The 19,900-nt window shown below is 46.8% G+C and overlaps 11 protein-coding genes across 11 annotated transcripts; 5 read left to right on the forward strand and 6 right to left on the reverse strand.

Annotated features, from left to right (window-relative positions):
• Nucleotides 1-936: 936 nt before the first annotated feature.
• N7483_011349 (ubiquitin carboxyl-terminal hydrolase) lies at nucleotides 937-2,198 on the reverse strand (the record flags this gene model as incomplete). Its single annotated transcript, XM_057094776.1, has 2 exons — nucleotides 937-1,009; nucleotides 1,297-2,198. The coding sequence occupies 2 exons, from the start codon at nucleotides 2,196-2,198 to the stop codon at nucleotides 937-939; spliced, it is 975 nt and encodes a 324-aa protein (XP_056940747.1).
• A 199-nt stretch (nucleotides 2,199-2,397) lies between these two features.
• Nucleotides 2,398-3,003, reverse strand: N7483_011350 (uncharacterized protein; the record flags this gene model as incomplete). The annotated part of the gene is made up of 3 exons (XM_057094777.1): nucleotides 2,398-2,539; nucleotides 2,630-2,886; nucleotides 2,950-3,003. The coding sequence occupies 3 exons, from the start codon at nucleotides 3,001-3,003 to the stop codon at nucleotides 2,398-2,400; spliced, it is 453 nt and encodes a 150-aa protein (XP_056940748.1).
• A 1,209-nt stretch (nucleotides 3,004-4,212) lies between these two features.
• Nucleotides 4,213-6,240, reverse strand: N7483_011351 (flavin monoamine oxidase family protein; the record flags this gene model as incomplete). The annotated part of the gene is made up of 1 exon (XM_057094778.1): nucleotides 4,213-6,240. The coding sequence occupies one exon, from the start codon at nucleotides 6,238-6,240 to the stop codon at nucleotides 4,213-4,215; it is 2,028 nt and encodes a 675-aa protein (XP_056940749.1).
• A 1,947-nt stretch (nucleotides 6,241-8,187) lies between these two features.
• On the forward strand, nucleotides 8,188-9,201 carry N7483_011352 (putative plasma membrane ammonium transporter (Ato3); the record flags this gene model as incomplete). The annotated part of the gene is made up of 5 exons (XM_057094779.1): nucleotides 8,188-8,459; nucleotides 8,526-8,746; nucleotides 8,805-8,899; nucleotides 8,977-8,979; nucleotides 9,040-9,201. The coding sequence occupies 5 exons, from the start codon at nucleotides 8,188-8,190 to the stop codon at nucleotides 9,199-9,201; spliced, it is 753 nt and encodes a 250-aa protein (XP_056940750.1).
• Nucleotides 9,202-9,492: 291 nt separating this feature from the next.
• Nucleotides 9,493-10,339, reverse strand: N7483_011353 (vacuolar protein sorting family 37 protein; the record flags this gene model as incomplete). The annotated part of the gene is made up of 2 exons (XM_057094780.1): nucleotides 9,493-9,979; nucleotides 10,032-10,339. 2 exons carry the CDS (start codon nucleotides 10,337-10,339, stop codon nucleotides 9,493-9,495), a joined length of 795 nt encoding a protein of 264 aa, XP_056940751.1.
• A 311-nt stretch (nucleotides 10,340-10,650) lies between these two features.
• On the reverse strand, nucleotides 10,651-11,310 carry N7483_011354 (ankyrin repeat protein; the record flags this gene model as incomplete). The annotated part of the gene is made up of 1 exon (XM_057094781.1): nucleotides 10,651-11,310. The coding sequence occupies one exon, from the start codon at nucleotides 11,308-11,310 to the stop codon at nucleotides 10,651-10,653; it is 660 nt and encodes a 219-aa protein (XP_056940752.1).
• Nucleotides 11,311-11,731: 421 nt separating this feature from the next.
• On the forward strand, nucleotides 11,732-14,227 carry N7483_011355 (tRNA ligase; the record flags this gene model as incomplete). The annotated part of the gene is made up of 1 exon (XM_057094782.1): nucleotides 11,732-14,227. The coding sequence occupies one exon, from the start codon at nucleotides 11,732-11,734 to the stop codon at nucleotides 14,225-14,227; it is 2,496 nt and encodes an 831-aa protein (XP_056940753.1).
• Nucleotides 14,228-14,429: 202 nt separating this feature from the next.
• N7483_011356 (zinc-binding alcohol dehydrogenase family protein) lies at nucleotides 14,430-15,530 on the reverse strand (the record flags this gene model as incomplete). The annotated part of the gene is made up of 1 exon (XM_057094783.1): nucleotides 14,430-15,530. One exon carries the CDS (start codon nucleotides 15,528-15,530, stop codon nucleotides 14,430-14,432), a length of 1,101 nt encoding a protein of 366 aa, XP_056940754.1.
• A 1,111-nt stretch (nucleotides 15,531-16,641) lies between these two features.
• On the forward strand, nucleotides 16,642-17,021 carry N7483_011357 (uncharacterized protein; the record flags this gene model as incomplete). Its single annotated transcript, XM_057094784.1, is given in 3 exon segments — nucleotides 16,642-16,657; nucleotides 16,675-16,856; nucleotides 17,016-17,021. 3 exon segments carry the CDS (start codon nucleotides 16,642-16,644, stop codon nucleotides 17,019-17,021), a joined length of 204 nt encoding a protein of 67 aa, XP_056940755.1.
• Nucleotides 17,022-17,195: 174 nt separating this feature from the next.
• N7483_011358 (uncharacterized protein) lies at nucleotides 17,196-17,945 on the forward strand (the record flags this gene model as incomplete). The annotated part of the gene is made up of 2 exons (XM_057094785.1): nucleotides 17,196-17,524; nucleotides 17,588-17,945. 2 exons carry the CDS (start codon nucleotides 17,196-17,198, stop codon nucleotides 17,943-17,945), a joined length of 687 nt encoding a protein of 228 aa, XP_056940756.1.
• Nucleotides 17,946-18,152: 207 nt separating this feature from the next.
• N7483_011359 (flavin-containing monooxygenase) lies at nucleotides 18,153-19,619 on the forward strand (the record flags this gene model as incomplete). The annotated part of the gene is made up of 1 exon (XM_057094786.1): nucleotides 18,153-19,619. The coding sequence occupies one exon, from the start codon at nucleotides 18,153-18,155 to the stop codon at nucleotides 19,617-19,619; it is 1,467 nt and encodes a 488-aa protein (XP_056940757.1).
• Nucleotides 19,620-19,900: the final 281 nt, after the last annotated feature.

Here is a 19,900-nt window from a genome sequence, read left to right on the forward strand (position 1 = left end):
GGTCACTTTGGCGCACGCGGTAGTCAAGCGATGATTTATTTTTCTGAAAGGCCCAAGATTCTCAGCCCACATTCGAAAAGGCGCCGATGCATCGGTAAATTCATTGTGTGAGAATTCCTGTAGAGGTTTCTCATTACTACTGTCTTCCAACAAGACAAGTTGTCTTTTGATGCTTGAGAAAACGGTCTTGCACGCAGATGATAAGTCTGCGATGCTAGTCAGGCCAGTCATTATTTACCTTCCTTTGATAATATCTCATTGATGCTCTGAGTATATGAAGAGTAGAATTATTTTCTCTAAGGCTGAGATCATGGGAAGAAGTACTTCTACCCCTCCTCGTCAACTACCCAATGAGGACAATCCTGCTGCTCGGGCGCATATGCATGAACTCATTAGTACTGAACAAAGTAATATATGAATTCGAACGAGACTGAATTGACAAGAAACACGCTTGACACTATCTATCTATCTACCTATCTAAATAATGAAAACTCATATTCATATACCCATTGCCAATGGAAATCAAAAACTGAACGCATTTAAACCCCCTTTGTAAAACATCCTTAGTTCATCTTAACCTTCAACCTGACACGCTTCAAGTTCTAGATATTTCCTCACATATTCATTCCAATATTCATGGCCCTGTGTCCTTCAACGCCAAAGTACTCGCCCTAAAATCAAGGAAATGATAACCGTCCTCGTGTTACTCCTGCTAGTCTCAAGAGAAAGTTTGCAGAACCCAAGATTGAACCACAATAAGAAGCGTTTTGTGCATCTAAGCATGTTCATTCAAGAATAGTCATCTTTCATACCTCCCTTCCTAACTATTCTTGTCACCAACTGCTAGTGCTCTTCTCTGAAGCTCTTCATTCTTCTTGTCCTTTATTCCTCCTGCTTTTCTTCTCCTTTTTCTTCACTTCTTTTTCTTGCTTCTTCTTACGCCTCCTCTCGCGCCTCTCCTCGTTTGTCTCCGTCTTTTTCCCGATTTTTGAAGGACTCGATAGGAGACCTTTGAATTGACTAGCGAGGCTCGACCGTGTTGAAGAAGCGCCATCAGGCTTGGGCTCAGCAGGCTTAGACTCATCAGGCTTAGGCTCATCCGGCTTAGGCTCATCCGGCTTAGGCTCTTCCGGCTTAGGCTCTTCCTCGACCTTCTTCTCACTATGCTTGCTGCCCTTACTTCCACTCCGACTCCGACTTCGGCTCCGGTTCCGGCTGTTTGCCCTTGCAACCATCAAATCTTTCAACAATCCCTCCATGCTGCAGCTCTCAACCAATTGGTTTGTGTGGTCATACCAGTTCAGAGTCATTGTGCCCGTCTTATCTCCAGGTAGCCCTACCCTCCATAATCCCTTCCCAGCACTGATAGCTGGAGGATTATATGCAACGCCTACTACATCGGTACTCTGTAGGGCAGATCCATCGCTGCCATTGAATCTGAGCTCTAACCTTCCAACCTTGTCGCGTTCCACGCCCCACTCCTCCTCAGTAAAATCCGGCAGAGGTTCACGTTGGCCCTCTGGTCTCTTTGGCGTATCGACATCAGTTTGACCATCCTCGACTTTCCTGACTGGGTCCACGAATTCTGGGTGTGGTTGAGCTTGTCCCGAGTTAATTCGACGATAGCCGAAAAGGTATGACTGGGATTCATTTCTCTGACTCTTGAATTCAGATTCGTCGAATAGTCCAGTGTGTAGGTCATCCAAAAATGCCCAGTCGCGTCGTCCTTTGGCCATACAGTGATAGTGACCTTCCTGATGGGATTCTCCATTGTGTAGACCCACCCAAAACAGCTCATAATAACAGGTCAACTCGTCCTCCTCCCTCTTCGAGCGGAATCCCCTTCTCCCACCCTGCTTAGCCAAACGTGGATCAAAAAAGGCCTTGTCTAGTCGTAAATCCTTGTTATAGCGGATCAGCTTCCTGATTTTTCGTGCCCGACCTGCTACCACATCGATTCGGTTGAGATGCAACATTAGACATTCAGGTGGCTCCCGAACCCGTTCGCACTCTTCTCGTTGACATTCACATTCCTCGCAGGCGGCTTGCATATTAGTTTTCGCAAAATACTGGTAAAATGCGAACTCTATCGTGGAAGGCTGATAGCTTGAACCCGTCCCCGGATGTGGACTGAACGCCATTCCCTCTGCGGGAAGAACCGGTGCGTGAACATCGCTAGGGAATTGAAGATGCAACATTGGCGTCTGTGAATTAATGTAGCGAGGAGATGCCTGACATGGGCGCTTCAGAAGTCCTGTCAGTCCCCGTGTACAAGTCCTCACGGTGACTGTCTGCGTATAGAAAATACGATCGAAATTGAGTATAGCATCAGCACTTCAAGTTATTTCAATTAGCTCTATGTTCAAGTAGGAAATCAGACTGGGGAAAGCCTTGAGGCTAAAGGGGCAAGTCATACATGGTAGGATCTATGTCATTACGAAGCTGTCCCAAGAATTCCGGCCAAAACTCCAGGGTGTCCTGCTGTCCAACGAAATTTCCTGTTCCATTATCCCATTGACTCCAAACCCGGTTCCACAATCTGGTGAAATACCTCGAGTAATGATGTTCCGAAACATCTCTCCAGTTTGTCTTCCTCACCGTCTGATATTCGGTCCAGTAAGTGACATACAATCCGGTAAAGAGACATAAGAGACATGGTTGTCCATTAATCCTTTCACACCAAGCACCACTTCCTTCCACCTCTTCCTTAGGAAGGTGTCTTCCCATAACATAGTCCTCCAGCCAAGCTGTAAACGCTGGCAAATGTAGAAGCATTTGAACCATCACATTGCGGTAACATCGATCGGAATCGTTGGGAAATCCATAATCAGATCTTGGTACTTCTGGGAAGTTCACTGGCCATAGACGACCTTTGCTAATATCATACTTTTGATCTCAATTAGCTTGGACTCTGGACTGGTTCTTGGTTGAAATCATGGATCTGCTTACCTTATCACTGAGTTCAAGCTGATCATCCTCGGGTACAGGTGCGAGAGAAGACATTTTGTGTATCGGGTTTGCACGCGCCGAAGCCCTGGAGCGAAATCGATGTATCACAGGTGTTCTCTCAAGGGGATGGAATATCAGGTCACAATATTGTCAACTCTTGAATTTTGAGAAACACTTTTGAGTTGCTGGGGTGATTCTTGAAAAAGACGAGATGAAAAATTGATTCGAAATTAATGACCAAGTTGTTCCAAGTACTTGAGATTTATATTTGATGCCAAGATGGTGAATGGTAATCGTGCCTTCCTCTTTGCATTGCTCCTAAATCTTTATCTGCCAACAAATTAATCAAAGAGACAACATTTGAACTTCATCCTTTCTCTTTCAAGGAAAATTCAAGACTCTGAAACAAGTAGTTCCCTTTGTCATAGCGAGTCTCTCTTCTACCATCTCCCTTCAAAATGACCAAATTCCCTCAGAGAAAAGGAACTGATGGAGAAATCTCAAAGACTTAGAAAATCCTCAACTCATGGTAGGCTGTCCATCAAAGAGTCTAAAGAAAATGCATATTTAGAGTCATCTTTATCGGTATTTTCTTTTCACATCGTCTGCGCTGACCGGTGTTTCCCTCGGTTCATCGTCATGGACAAAGCGACGATAATGCCTCTCTCCTCACCAGACTCTGCATCTCCTCCTAACAAAGAACATCAAAAGAATCTGACCTAACTCGAAGACTCGATGCGTTTACAGAGTCAATGAGCTAGATCGCCCTTTGGTTAGTATTTTCGGATCTTGTAAATTGTCGATTCTTTCTCTCGAGCTGCCTTCTCTATCGACTCTTCCATTGACACTAGATGGAATTTCAAAGTGACGATTTCATCAACAAGCAACATGCAAAATCTTGATAGAACACTAGTAAGCGCACTACATCCTCTGTCAAAGCTACTCTATGCACGCCAAGTTCAAGTTTCAATGTTAGTTTTACTTTTAGTTAGCATTTGGAGTAGATCCACAAAACAATTCTTTCTGGAACCATAGTAAGTCTATCCTTGGAAAGAATTCTGATCAAGGGTTTCATATCCATGTCTTCCTCTGGTGGTTTGTTCCTGATATGGATAGCACATGTGTGTTCTCATTCAAAATGTTGATGGCAAATAGAATTTCGTAGCGTCGGAGTGTGGGGGTAACATAATGCTTGGATACAGCCAATTCATTCGAATCATTAAACATAGGCATTTGAATATCATAAGTAATCATCTCGACGCCTTACAGACTAATCCATCGGCCCATCCAGGTGTCTACAACTGACTTCGCTTCATCCACTAAGCCAAGATCAAGCAACAATTGTGTCGTTCCACGGACAGCCGAGTCCAACGCCGAAAAAATCCATGCATGCGTATAACTCGTATGCTCACCAATGAAGATGGTCTTGAACTCTGTCTGATAGTATGCTGGCAGGTAAAGCTCTTGCTGGCCAACCAGTGGATCGGCCCACGCACCCGCTTGATCCGGATCAACAGCCCAGCATTGTCGATCGTAGATACCCGTGAACTGCTCAGCGGCAATATCACCATGGAACTCAACAATGGCACGCTGAACAAGAGCAACATGTGCTTCATCTGAGAGAGAAACGACGGATCGGGCTTCTGTACCAGATATATAAGACGCTAGGATGACACCGGGTCCGGTGCCGTTGATGTTATAGGATGGGTAACAAACATCACCCACTCCAGATACATCAACCGCTCCACAGCCACCGTAGATCGGAGCATCGAGGTGTTCCCAGAATCGCGTCCTGTACATCAGAGCCATCTTGCAAGCGGGGTCATAATTCAAGGTAGAGATGGCACGGCTGAGAAGAGACGAGTATCGTGGAAGGCCCCAGATTCTGACTCTGCCAAATGGAACTGCGACCACGGCATAGTCAAAGTCCAGAGTTTCAGGCTTCATCTGCAGTGGATCCTCACGCCATGCGATAGCAATCTTCCCAGATGTCTCGTTCCACTGTAGACCTTCGATTGTGCGGTTGAGTGTAAGTCTCGACTCAACGTGTGGGAAGAAAGCACGGGGGAGTGACTCAAGACCCTGATCGATTGTGTGCCATTCTGTTGCGGCAAAGTAAACATCATCGTAGAAGTCGCCCCAGATGGGGGTGTCAGTTGTTCCAGCAACATAGTCACTGATGTTGGAATTCACTCCGAGGGCATATTTGAGGTATCCCCACTCGGACCAGTGGAACATGCCATCCTCAAGTGCCTGTTTGTGGGCCTTGTACATATTTCGTGCGATACTCCGAATGGTTGAAATTTTATCAAGTTTGGTGTAATTATCAAAGGCGGCCTCGGCATCTGATACAGCTGTCGCGTTGGATGAGGGTGCAGTGTAGACTAGGGATGAGTTGGCTGACACTTCAGCATTGGTTGGGATTCGGCCATCCGGTAGTCGGTCACCACCTGAGTCGGCAGGGAGATTGGGTCCATTCTCATACCAGGGGATGAAGTTGACTTGAAGCTCAGGGTTACCGGCATTCATCTTATTGAGAACGTGACCGAGTTGAAATACCATGCGGTGGTCCATGATTTGTAAGGTCTCATTGGTGTCACTGTACGTAATGCTGACTGGGAAACGCATAGGGCCCATCTCTTGATACTGATATTGATCTGGGCGACTGTTGTTGAGATATTTGGTGCGAATACGCCCACCAATTCGCTCGGAAGATTCGAAGATATGCCAGTTGTGAATACCGACTGATTCGAGGAGATGACTTGTCATTAATCCGGACATGCCACCACCAAGAATCGCAACGGACGTATCCTTTGCTTTGGCGATGAAAGCGTCGCTATTTTTCTTTGACTTCATATAGGCGACGCCATCGAACCAAGGACCCTCCATATCTGCGACATCTGCAATACTTTCACGTCTCTTGAGAGGCTTCGAGACTTGGATAGGTGATGAGCGTCCCAACAATACTTCCCCAGAGAATGCATGGATACAGTTCGCGGGTGGGGCATCAGAAGGGGTAATCCAGACGAATCTCCCTGGTTGCTCATGACGCTTCACGTATACGCTACCAATCTCATGATGGCTGTATATCGGATGGTCTTTTCCACAGTCACCATATACAATATGCAGAGGTCCTTCAAAGTCGTCATCGAATTCAACATGGATGTTATGGAGTGAGCCGGCGGTCACACTCAAATCACGAAACCGAACTGTATCTCGTTTCACAACCCCAGCAAGACTGAGGCTGGATAAAGATAGTCCAAGCAGGATATAGTTGAGAGGCTCCCTCATCACTACTGTTTGATTCTTGATGGAATGGAATAAGGTGTGCGATTCATCCACAATTGCGTCAAAATTGGCTCATTTTATAGTTCTCAGCACAGATGATTGAATGCTACCACGATATCATTTCCTCACAGCATTGCCTATCAAGAAGCAAAATACTACACTATCCTCGCCTTATCATGCCAGTGAGTTCATTCCTTCTTCGTACAATCTTGGAATGAATACTTATCTCTAAGCGACACTATGATAAGGTCCTTGGGGTATGGAAGCCATTAGTAACCGTCGGGCTTTCCGACGGTGGTATACATAATTTCTGTCACTGAAGGGCGTGAGTCCGCAGAATCTATACCCACAGGCAAGACTAAACGAGTTAACAACGTCCTGGGATTCGCTCAAGTAGCCAAGAGATTGTTATCAGCGGTACCTTGCGAGACACCTTATCGAAAAAAGCTTGGCTATGAGATACTAGAAAGAGGGGAAGTCAATGGTTATCAGTTGCGTACATTGACCGACATCCGACGTGGTTGGAGCCCTAGAGTCTGATGCTGTATTAGTAAAGCTGGGGTGGAATATCCGGGGGATAACATATAGATAAGCTGGCCTCCGAACGCCCATCCACGTTCTGCCAGTAGGCACGTTGTCTGTTATCAATGCTCTTTGGATACCGGAAGCGTAGACAGCTTCCTATTTAGAACAAGATCTCCGCTAATCAAAAGAATGCGCCATGACTCGTCAACTCGCATAATACGACGCGGGTCGGCACCGCACCTTGGCATGGTGCTTATCTCGGATATATAATGTTGGTAACTGCCGCGATGGACTCGGATGAAGTGAAGTGTGGGGTTCGGAGATTTCACCAGCCGAGCATAAGTCGGAGTTAGTCATCGCATGTCAAATTATGCATTTGTTGAGATCATGCAGATCGAGATATAGCATTCAAATGGCGGCTCGGAGCAACTCCGTTATCCCCGGGCAGACTCGATGGTCAGTGCTCGGAATCACATATGCCCAACGCTACCAAGAAGCATTGTAGCTGCCTGGAAATGCTAGTTCTGAGACTGTAACCAAAGCAAGTCGACGCTCCCATCGAATCTGTTGGAAGATGGCGGATCTCTGGACAATCGGTCATCTCAAGACAAGAATCAAATTCAACTTGAACCCAGATCAGAACCCATCCGAGGAGCCTGACTGACTCCAACCTCAAGAATTGTCCAGAAATGAAGAGATCACACATGAATCAGAACAGATCTCACAATAAGCGTAAATTGACTTTCTATCAACGCCACCCAAGCGTTGGCATCGTCTAGGCAAGCCCATTCAGAGCGCCTTGGAACCTTCTTATATGTCTCCCAAGCACCACACCTATAAAGGCGAGGTATCCGACATGCAGCCGACTCAAGATCTCCCAAGTTCCTCGGGTCTTTCTTGCATCTTTTGTAGTTTCGCGGGGGAGAACCCAATTTTGGGAGCTCAAGTGATTATCCCCCGCATTTCTTCCCCACAAGGGCCACAACCCCGGACCCGCTCTGTTCCTTTTAGGCAGGACGGGATGGTATGGCTTTGCTCCCACAAATGACATCTCTTCAATGCTGTTTCTGCAAGGAACATGTTGCTGCGATCTGGATCTGTTTCAAAAAATTTACCTTGGCGTTGGGGCCATCGTGGAGTTGCTCCGGGGTAGGTCTTGTGCTGTGCTTGAGTGGAAGAAGCTAGGACGCCTGAGTTGCATTTGATAGAAATAAAAGATCGACGCATTATAAAATAGATCATCCCATTTCGTATCAATTCACCACCGCAAAGAAAGATCGAGATTATTCTTTGGGGCCACCTGCGGCCACCTGCGGCTACCTTTCTTTATTTTTTCCTCTTCTCTGCCAACCTTCTTCCTTTTTTATATCTTTTTTCTCTACGATCTTCCCTTCTTCAACTACACTCCGAATCCATTTTCTCAACATGACCGATGATAACAACAGCGACAAGCAGGATGTCTCCGCCGTCGAGATGCTACGTCGTATCCAGACAGCGGAGAGTGTCCTCCTTCCCATCCCACGCGACGCCTTTGAGAAGCTGTATCTCAGCCCGAAGCTGCCAGCAGCTGGTAATCTGCGACGAACTTTTGGTAACCCGACTCCGATCTCGCTGATGGGCTTCTTGCTTGCTGCAACTCCCGGTGCAATGCAGACCTTGGGTTGGCGTGGCTCTGGTGGTAACGGAGGGGCTATACTGTAAGTGCTATACCTCTTACTTTCACTTTACTTAAACTGGAAAACTGACTCTCATTGACACGTTAGGCCTGTCTTCATTTTCTTCGGCGGTATGGTCCAGATCCTCGGTGGTCTTGGAGAATGGATTATTGGAAATACATTCTCCTGTGCCCTCTTTTTCACATATGGAACCTTTTGGATTGTTCAAGGCACGACTCAGATGCCATTCTTCGGCGTTGGCACCAATTACTCTGCTACAGGCAATACAATTGAGGGAGCAAAGACACCAGAATATGCCGCTACCGTTGGTATGTTCTATGATCCTTTATACATTCAATTGCTGGCGTTCGACCGCTAACAGGCTAGGTCTTTACTACGTGATCCTCTCTATCTTGACATTCGTCTACCTGATCTGCTCTATTCGGACAAATTTTTGTCTTTTCCTCGCCTTGTTCCTTCTCGTCATTTGCTTTGCCTTGACGGCGGCTACTTTTTTCCAATCGGCTTTGGGAAATCTTGCCCGGCTGCTAAGTTGCAGCAGGTGCGTGTTTACATATTATCTTTGATTGTTGTGGATTGAGAAATATACTGACTTCAATAGGCTGCTGGTGCATTCAACTTGGCCCTTTGTATCCCAATTTGGCATATCTTTATCGCACAGATGCTCGAGGCAGTTGATTTCCCCTTTGAACTTCCGGTGGGCGACTTGAGCACCGTCGTACTGGGAAGATCCCAGAGAAAGAAGCGCGAGGCCGAAACCTAGCTTGCATGGATGCATCCATTCATCCATCGATCTCATCATCGATTTATCACGGACAGATCTCCAGCCACAAATCCATCGATCTCATGGATATATCATTGATCTACGGCAAACAATGATCTTATTGCGAACATCTTACGGCGTTTACGGCCTCCGGCCCCAGTGATTTAACCTCAGTGATTTAACAACAAAAAGGATAAAAAAAATGGAGAAAAAGTTATTCATATATTCATGGCCTGCGTAGCATCGTAAGAGTAGTCTATGTTCTATAGAATGAGTGAATCACCAGCTCTATTAGCGCCATCCTCCTACTCGACCCTCATCCCACCGCGCCTTGGCTTCCTTCCTCGATGCTAACTTTGAAGCTTCCGCTCGTACACGACGGACCCAATCTGTAATTTCCTTCTCCGTCGCACGCCCATGATGTTCTTCGTCTAGGAAACTCTCCTCCACAGCTTGGCACACCGCCTCTTGTTCCGCGATCGCCGCACTGAGTCGTTGGTATAATCCCTTCGGCGACCAAGGAGCTAATGCTGTATCCATTTCGGTTTGCTTCTTGCGCCATGAAACCTCGAGTGACTGGTGCTGGAGAAGCATTGTTTCCGTGGAGGCTCGGACTTCTGAAATGTGGTTCTGCATTTCAAGGACGCGCGAGGCGAGTTCCTTGTTTACTTGAAGGAGAGACTCGAGGCTTTCTTGGCGGGCGGTGTGGGAGGGGTGTTGGCTTGCAAGGGCGGAGATTAGGCTTGGATCTTGGAGGATTGATTGAAGGTCCACGGTCCTATGTTTGTCAGTAATCTTGCTGCTACTCGGTGCTCAGATGGGGTTCTTACGACTTGTCCTTGACCTCTTCCGGCAGCCACCCTTCCTCAATTGTCGGGGGCGCGGGGAGAGGGGCTTGTTGAGGGTATGGTGATTGCTGGGCGCTTGTCATTTGCGCGTCTGGACGGTAGCCAGAGGGTATAGGTTGTTGAGGCGCTGGCATGGATGGGTTCTGAGGAGTGCCTCCGCGGCTTGCTTCGTGGCTACTTGGTTTGGGTGGAGGAGGTGGAGGTGTGTCAGCGTTCAGAGCTGGGTTGATCATAGTGGGAGTTGAGTAAAAGGATGATTGTGTGGGATAGGGCGACACTGGTTGAGACATGATGTGCTATATACTGGTGTAGATGTAGACGTAGTTGCAGTTGGAGTAGATAATGTGGGGTTGGAGATTGCAGATGCCTTAGCTTGGCACCTACATAATGCCGTCAACTGGCGACACTATATACGGAATTCTAAGCTTAAGAAATCGCGAATGAACAACAATTTATTTCGCAAGTCGTAGATGTCAAATGTTCATATCATCGTATTATTTACACCAGGTGCATATTGCATCTCTCAGAACGCCTTGTGCTCATACCCACAAGTTGTTCGAGAGAGAAACGAGGTAACTTCAAATCGCAGCTTTAATCGGCGCTACTCAGTCCTCTGCCTGGATTCCCGACCAGCTGCATTCGTAGTTGAGCTGCCGATAGCCTCCATAACAAGCTCGCGCAGCTCATTCTGAGTCGCCTCGCTCTCGAAATCATCACGAGCAGCCAGCTCATCAATTCGTCTTTTGAATTCAGGATCCACCTCAGCCTCACCAGCGGTTGCTTCCTCCTCTGACATGGTACCAACGTTGACCTGCATATTCCCAGGGATCGGCGGCGGGGCGTTCAATGGCCCATCGGGCGAGTCTGTCGAGGCGGCGGGAGGGAGGCCAATAACTTCACGGAGATAAGCGGAGACTTTGGGATTCTCATCATCGGCTTCCATCTTCTCATGGGCCTTGAGGGCTTCAAAGTTCATTCTCTTATAATCCACTCCGAGTTCCTCAACTAGACACCGGGCAACCCTGGGTTCTTCCGCCACGAATAAACATGTCTCGCCATCTTCATCCAGGAGGTTGACATTCACATTGAATTCCTTCACAAGGGCGCGGAGAAGATCGAGATGACCGTAGGATGCAGCGGCATGTAGGAGTGAATAGCCATGCTCATCTTGGCACGAGGCGATTGCAGGGGTAGATCGTAATAGCTCCAATAGCGCGGCAGGATTGTCGCTAGCGAGGAGGTAGGGGTTAGGTTGGGCCATGTCGCAATATGAGTCACACGAGAAGAGTCAAAACAAAGAAACCTTGGAATACGATGAAGCCAAAAAAGAATGAGTATAATTTCAAGATGGATTGGGTGGGGTAGAAGATGGAAATTTCTGGGAGAAAAAAAAAGTCGCGATAATGATAAGAGAAAGTCCGTCTTTTCCTATTTGGTTCCCCGCACCATGACACATTTCTTTCATGGTTGTGACTCTTTCCTGTTTTCACTTTTCACATCACTGAGCGACCAAATTTAAACGGTAAGATCCCCACAGAAATAATAAGGCATCGAGTCAGTCATTTTCGGCCTTACGCTTCTTCCTACCTTATCAACCTCATCCGGGTTCTCCCCCACTCGTGCCCCTCCATCATTCCTCGCGCGATTTCGATCCAACCACCGTGATTTCGACGACCTCAATCATGAAGTTCGTGGACTCTGTGGTGTCTCAGGACCCTTCAGTGGTCAAGGAGCTGGTTCATAACTTGGAGGAGGCTCGGAAAATGAGTAACGGAGAGAAGAAGCGCGCATTCACCTGCAAAAAGTCAACATTCACGGTTCACTGTACCCAAAATGTCACAGTTGACTCATGGAAATTCATGGACTGGGATTACAGACGTCCTGATCTTCCAACCTATGCCCGTGGTCTTTTCACTACCCGACTAAAGAGTGGCATCCCCGAGATTGCGGTACGTGGATACGATAAGTTTTTCAACGTGGAGGAAGTCAACGACACACGCTGGAGGAATATCGAGACAAATACTCAGGGTCCTTACGAGCTCAGTGTGAAGGAAAATGGCTGTATCATTTTCATTGCTGGACTCGAGGATGACAAGTTGCTGGTGTGCAGCAAGCATTCTACTGGACTCCGTCCGGATGTGCAGGTCAGCCACGCCATGGCTGGTGAGCAATGGGTAGAACATCATGTCAAGGCAGTCAACAAATCAACCAAAGATCTTGCGCGAACACTACGAGAAAACAATCTTACCGCGGTTGGAGAGCTTTGCGATGACAGCTTCGAGGAACATGTTCTGGCATATGATGAGGTTGCGGCCGGTATCTACCTCCATGGTCTCAATCACAATGTACCTCAATTCTCCACCCTCCCTAGTGAAGAGGTACACAAATTTGCCGATGAATGGGGCTTTAAGAAAGCCAAGTTCGTGACCTACAATAAGATCGACGACGTAAAGCAGTTCCTGGAAGAATGTGCTGAGACCGGTACCTGGGACGGCCGTGAGACGGAAGGCTTTGTGGTCCGATGCAAGATGAGCAATGGTGAAAAGGGACCTGTGCATGATTGGTTCTTCAAATACAAGTTTGAAGAGCCATACCTTATGTACCGTCAGTGGCGCGAATGTACCAAAGCTGTGATCGGGGGCAAGCTACTCAAAATCAAAAAGCATGAGAAGATCACCGAGGAGTATCTTCAATTTGCACGAAGACAATTCATGAAGAACCCAAATCTCACTAAAGAGTACAACCTAAACCATGGAATCATTTCCCTGCGTGAAGATTTCTTGAAGGAGCGAGGTCTGAAAGGCTCGGAGATCATCGCAATGGAGGCCAAGGAAACAGGCAAGGGAGTTGAGACTGTGAACAATGTCATTATTGCCCCCATTGCTTCCCTCGGCTGTGGAAAAACAACCGTGGCTCTTGCTCTGGTTCATCTCTTTGGATGGGGTCATATCCAGAACGACAGTATCCCCAAGCAGAAGAACAAGCCAAAGAAGTTTGCATTCGAAATTACCCAAGAACTGGCTATTAAGCCAGTGGTAATTGCGGACCGCAACAGCCACCAGCGACGAGAGCGCAAGCAGCTGATGGAGGATGTCTACCCTGTCATTCCGAATGCGCAGTTCGTTGCTCTTCATTATGTGCACGAGCCGAAGCATGAGCTGTTTTCCGCCATCAAGGAAGTCACCCGTAAGCGAGTCTTGGAGCGTGGTGATAATCACCAGACTATTCGAGCTGCCACAAAAAACCGGGAGGAGACCATTGGTATTATGGATGGCTTTTTGAGCCGCTTTGAGGGTATTGATACTACCCGAGATCCAGATGAGAACTTTGACCTTGTGATCGACTTGGATGTCTGCGCTTCCTCCAGGCAGAACCTTGAGACTATTGTTCTTGCTTTGCATCGCGCATTCCCCAGAGTAGTCACTCGTGTTCCTTCAGCTGAGGAACTCGATGCTGCAATCAGCGCGTCTTTGAACGAATACAAGGTTCAAATGGACCTGAGTTCGGGATATTCCTCCCAGAATAAGAAAGAGAAGCCGCCAAAGGCGCCGAAAGCTGACCAAGGTGCTACACTCGCACCAGCTCTCTTAGCTCGCAAAATTGAGTTTTTCCAAATCGCTCTCGACCCTCATGATGTCCTATCTCCTCTTCATGCTCTCTTCACCCCCGATACCCCTCCAGAAGTCTCACGTCTGTACAACCAGCTGGCGAAGCAGCGTCGGGTCCAGAATGCTTTCCATGTCACTCTTATCCATCGTGCCGCGAGGGAAGATCGATCTGACGTCTGGTCTCACTACACCAGACATTACATCGACAACCTCACATTCAATCCTGTTCCGGACCCTGTTCAAAAGCCACCAACTCTTGGCAATGCTCAGGTTCGTCTAGAGCGTCTTGTCTGGGATGATCGCGTCATGGCATTTGTCGTTCGCATTCTTTCCACTGATGAGTCTTCTGATTCTGAAGAGGGATCAGTTCTGCCTTGTGCTAATGTCATTCCTCACATTACCATTGGCACTGCTTCGGCTGATATCAAGCCAAAAGAAAGCAATGACCTTCTTGCTCGCTGGTTGGAACATGGATCTGGTGGTGATACTGGAATCTATGAAGCTGAAGTCAAAGGTGTGAAGCTGGTGGAAGGGACAGTTGGATTGACTATGATGCGCGGAAAGTATTAGGCTCACATGCGACTCACCTTCAAACAAAAGTTAGCTAGATACCCTTTCCTGTTACATAGCTTATTTTGTCAGCTCAGTCGGTGGATATTATGACCATTGAGAGAAAAAAGCAAAGCATGATATACAATCTCTATTCATTATTCTTCTATATTGAAATCATATAGTCTACTTTCCAAAAACTGTACTAGGAAAGAAAAAAGAATCAACGGAGATGCGCGACTAATTTAGCACCAAAAACCTTTCCTTCGCGCAACAAATTTAATCCAACACTCAAATTATCCAATCCGCCCTCGATTTCCCTAAGTGGTGGAGGTCTAAGGAGCTTGGAGGTCACCGGTAAAGATGCATAAAACCTGCGCAAGGCAGCAGTATCAGATGGTACCTTGCCGAACTTGGGTCCAAATGGTGCAAGCCATTGAAATTCCTCCCCAAGGGCAGTATACGCCAACAAGAAGTCCACCTTGACGCCATCCAAATCCTTCTTTCCTGGGTCCAGAAGTGTGACGACCCATCCGCGGCTCTTGCGAACAACATCAGCACAGAACTCCGTTGAAGAGCCCTGTGAATAACAATCCATCGCTCGATCAATATTCGGATAGACCCGAATAATATCCTCGACGGCAGTCGGTGATTGATAATCAAACACATCGTCAGCACCGTACTCCTTAACAAGATCATGAGACCTTGATGAGGCAGTAGTTACAACTGTCAGACCTGCAAGTTTTGCCAGTTGAATCGCGAACAGCCCAGCCGCTGTAGCACCAGAATATATGAGGATCGGTGTATTTGAGCGACCCTCCTCCTCGCCTCCATCAATCCATGGAACGCCAAGTCGAGTGTTCAAGGCTAACATAGCAGTGACAGCTGACACTCCAAACGTAGCTGCCTCCTCATCGCTGATAGATGATGGAACTTTCCAGACAAAGTCTCCAGGGACCTTGACATACTCTGCGAAAGAACCTCGATCGGTATATAGTCCACCATGGGTTACCCCTGCGACCCTATCGCCAACTGCCCAGTTTCCTGGGGCGTTGGCCCCCACGAGTGCAACAGTACCGGCATAGTCACATCCAATAACAGCACCTCGAGGAGAGAGTATATCGATGTGTTTGAAATCTGTAGGATTGAGGGCGACGCATGTCACTTGGACGAGAATTTCATTTTCTCCTATTTTCGGCACAGGAATAGTTGCAAGCTTGACGCCGTCACCAGAAGCATATCCACATGCATAGTTTGATAAACGAGTAATGAATGAGCGATTGCCAACAAGGGCGTTCATTGATTTGGGGATTTCGATGCCCATTGTGTAGATGTGTGTTTCAAGGACCAAATCCCCCTTGAGAAGAGATTGCTCTGGATACGAAGTCTGTGCACATGGGATAAGACTCGATAGAAATAGTCGACTCAAAATCTACATAGCACTTGAGTGCATGTGTGATTGAAGCATGTGAAATGCTGCTCTCTTGCTTTATATGGTCTAGTACCTATAACTCTACTTTAATATCCACTCGGTGCTCCTATCCAGATGTCATTCCGATAATCACGTTGATCCCGACCTCGGCACGCTCACTCGGTATGGTGTGACATCTCGTCCCGACCCTGGACAAGGAGTTTCGTCCGATGCTGTTTCTTACAATTAATATTCAAATTTTCAGATGTTTATTCAGGAAATTATTTTCAGATATGCCGAGTTAAGTGATCCAGGGATGGTTCATGCACAAATCGGGTGGTTCGATCGGATTTGAGTTTGGCATTACGTCCTACACTCTGAATCAGACTGAATGGGAGGTTGAATTATGGAAATAGATCGGAACAAAACACTTCATATATGCATAAATCCGGAATGCGCCTAAATTATCCTGGTATTTATCCAAATATTTTATTTGAGGTGTTGAAGTGAAGAGTTTGTTCCATGGTTGTAGTTGACAGTACCCGATGAAGGCATGGGCCCAGGTGCTACCTAGATTATTCGATGAAGGGACTACTACCATAAATCAGAAATCTATCCCTTTCCTAATTCCATTCCTCACTTTGGGTCTTCAATTTTATCATCATGGGGTCGAGCGTTAATGCTCTCTCCCGCCACTCCTTCGTATCATGAGTCGCCTTCTTGCGTACCTGCTCTTCATATTCCTCTGTGCCAACACGTTGGTTGCGTCAAAGGAAGTAGCAATTAATCCACGAGAAACCTTTCCATGCTATGTGAATCTTCCTTTGCGATTTCTGCTTCTTGACTCGATGCTGATACTTCCAGGTGGACTGTGCCTACCAAAGCCTAGCGGAGATTGGCTGCTCTACCTCCGATATTCATTGTCGATGTACCAACAAGAGGGTCAATACTTTGATCTCAAACTGCATTGTGACAAGTTGCTCTCTCGAAGACGCACTCGGTTCGTGATAACCCCTCCCATTTGATGTCCCCTCCACTAAGTGTGTATTATTTTCAGATGCGGCGAAGTCATGGGCAAACCAGTGCGATGAGCCACACAACAACCATCATTCAGCGTTAAGAGCAGCGGCAGTCGGCAGTGGTGTTGCCGGTACTTGCATTGTGATATTTCGCGTGGTATCGCGATTATACACTGATCAACGCCTTTGGTGGGATGATTGGAGTCATATTGTGGCAGGGGTATGCTATCTCCAATTTGAATAATTTGCATGGGTGTTGCTGATTTATGAAGATATTCACCATTGCACTTACAATACTCAGCAATCTTTGTATGTACCACAATTTCCTTCACGGCATTCTAACTACTAGCAGGATAGTCTCACTAACATGAATCTCCAGGTATAACCGATGGATTGGGATATCATCTATATGATATTGAATCCTCATCTCTATCTCAAATACGAGACTTGATACTTTGGTGTCAGTTCTCCATCCCTTCAACTTGAAGCCAATCTAATACTTTCTTCATTAGACTATCTTTGCGAAATATTCTGGCTGCTAGTGATATACTTTATCAAAATGTCCATCCTCTTCCTCTATCTTCGAATATTCCCAGAGCTCCTCAGCTTCCGATATTATGTGATTGGAACAATGATCTTCGTCACTCTTTCAGTGGTTATTTTGACGCCCATGGCAATCTTGCAATGCGTTCCCATAGATGCAATCTGGAGCTTCAGTCGCGGCGATGCAAGATGTCTCAGCATATCAGGAGTCGCATATGCAAGTGCAGCAGTGAACATCGCAACTGAAGTTATCATTTTGATACTCCCAGTACCGTTACTTCGGACTCTTCGAACATCAACAACCCAAAAAATTGCGCTATACATGCTATTCGGATGTGGGATAATGTAAGCCTCAGTAAAACTCCGATCTTGAGACAATTCGAGTGATCGATACTGACCCTTTCCCAGAGTTATTGCGGTTGCATCAGCGCGAATCCCCAGCTTAAGCCATGTCGAAGACACCCATGATCCGACTTTTTTGAACGCAGGTGTTGTATACTGGACTGCTGCAGAAACGGCCGTGGCCCATTTATGTGCGGCTGCCCTAGCTATACGCCCGCTCTATGTCTCATTGCGTGATTTACTACGTCGACGGAGAGCAAGATCTGACTCAGGTACTCCTTTTCCAAAGCCGTCTGGGGGCTCTCTACAACAGTCTAATTCTAGGGATGAATCCGGCTCTCATGGAGAGCATCCTTTACAGGGTCCTGATTTAGAGGATTGTGTTTTCAATCCTACTGAGAAATTGGAAGCCGATGCTGTATAGTGTATAGTATAGACTAGCCCAATTAGGGTGTTCGACACCTAATGAATATGGCATCAACATGCCCCAACAAAAACAGTTTTCGATAAGCCCATCACATCTCAACCCATTACATAGAATACCGCATCTGAGTTTCAATAGAACGTTTTCAACAACTGGGATTCTTAACCTTTGCACTCGTTTCCTCCTAAATTCTCATCTGATCATCAGATGAATGATCCCATAATGGACACCAACTACGACGTGATCATTGTCGGTGCCGGTCTCTCAGGAATCAATGCTGCGTATCGCCTGCAATCTCAATTTCCCGATCTTCGCTATGCAATTCTGGAAGCTCGTGAGAATCTAGGCGGTACTTGGGATTTCTTCAAATATCCTGGTATCCGATCAGACTCTCCTCTCCTTACCTATGGCTACTCTTGGCACCACTGGAATAAAGATCATCTTCTCGGCGAGGGCTCGGAGATTCTACAGTATATGGACGATGCGGCCACGGAGCACAACATCAAAGAAAAAATCTTATTCAAGCATCGTCTCTTTGGCGCAGAGTGGTCTTCACTAAACCAGTCCTGGTCTCTGAATGTCCATCGAGACGGAGGAACAAAAACCTTCTCAGCCCGCTTCTTAGTCCTGGGAACAGGTTACTACAACTATGAACAAGCCCTGGAAGCAAATATCCCCGGAATAGAAAAGTTCCAAGGCCAAGTCATCCACCCACAATTCTGGCCTGAGAGTCTCGACTACGCAAACAAGAAAATCGTCGTGATCGGTAGCGGCGCTACAGCTATAACGCTCATTCCCAAACTTGCCGCAAAAGCAGAAGTGACAATGCTCCAGCGCAGTCCTTCATACGTTATGTCTATTCAAAACAAAGCCAAGAAAACCTGGCTTCACTACATTCTACCTGATTCCATGCGATACAAGTTCGAGCGTATGCGATCTTTGTTTATAACCCGTCTATTCGTCCTTCTTTGTCGCGCTTATCCCGATTTCTCGATATGGCTCATCAAGAAAGGTGTTACAAAACTTCTCCCTGAAAATATCCCCTATGATCCGCATTTCAAGCCTAGCTATATTCCATGGGAACAACGTTTCTGTGTCTGTCCCGATGGTGATTTCTTCGACTCTTTACGAAGTGGTCGTGCGAATATTAAAACGGATACCATTAAGAGCATTACATCAGATGGAATCGAACTAAATTCCGGAGATAAACTTGACGCTGATATCATCGTCACTGCTACGGGTCTCTCCATGCTCTTCGCTGGTGGGACTTCGTTCGTGATTGACAGAGTCCCATACGTCGCTTCGGAGAAGTTTGCGTGGCGTGGAATGATGCTCCAGGATCTTCCGAACGCGGCATATCTCTTCGGATATACGAATGCTTCGTGGACGCCTGGTGTGGATGCGACTTCGGTGTTTTTTTGTCGTCTGTTAAAGGAGATGAAGAGGCTTGGTATGGCTGTTGCGGTTCCTAGGCTTGGTTTGAAGGATGCGCAGGATATCAAACCCAGGAAAATGTTTGGCTTGACTTCGACTTACGTGGCAAAGGCTGAAGGTATTTTACCTAAAGCTGGTGATCGCGCGCCCTGGTTACCTAGGGAGAGTTATTTTCAGGATTGGAAATTTGCGAAAAGCGGCAGCTTGGAGGGGCTAGAGTTGGTTAGCGAGAAGGCTTAATGAACTTGTTAGTGGCATTTTGTGATGAGAGTATCATTATTGGATAGTATATATTCATACATACACGATTTTCGGATCTAAACTACCTTATGCTGGTTTCCCTGAAGATTTTTGCGTTCTGCTCGTGCAGGCGCCAACCCCAACGAGGGAGAGTCGATCTGCTGGGTGCGCATAGTGGGGGAACTTGTAAAGCAAGAATAGATCTTCAAGCTTTAGGAGGATTCAGTGAGAGCTACGGTGTCTTTGATGCTTCATGGCAGCCTTCGAGTTGCTCACGCTGC

The sequence above is a fragment of the Penicillium malachiteum genome (assembly GCF_028827825.1).
Source record: "Penicillium malachiteum strain IBT 17515 chromosome Unknown utg000005l:1.0-9002435.0:326005.0-9005861.0, whole genome shotgun sequence".
In the NCBI taxonomy this organism is placed as follows: Eukaryota; Fungi; Ascomycota; class Eurotiomycetes; order Eurotiales; family Aspergillaceae; genus Penicillium; species Penicillium malachiteum.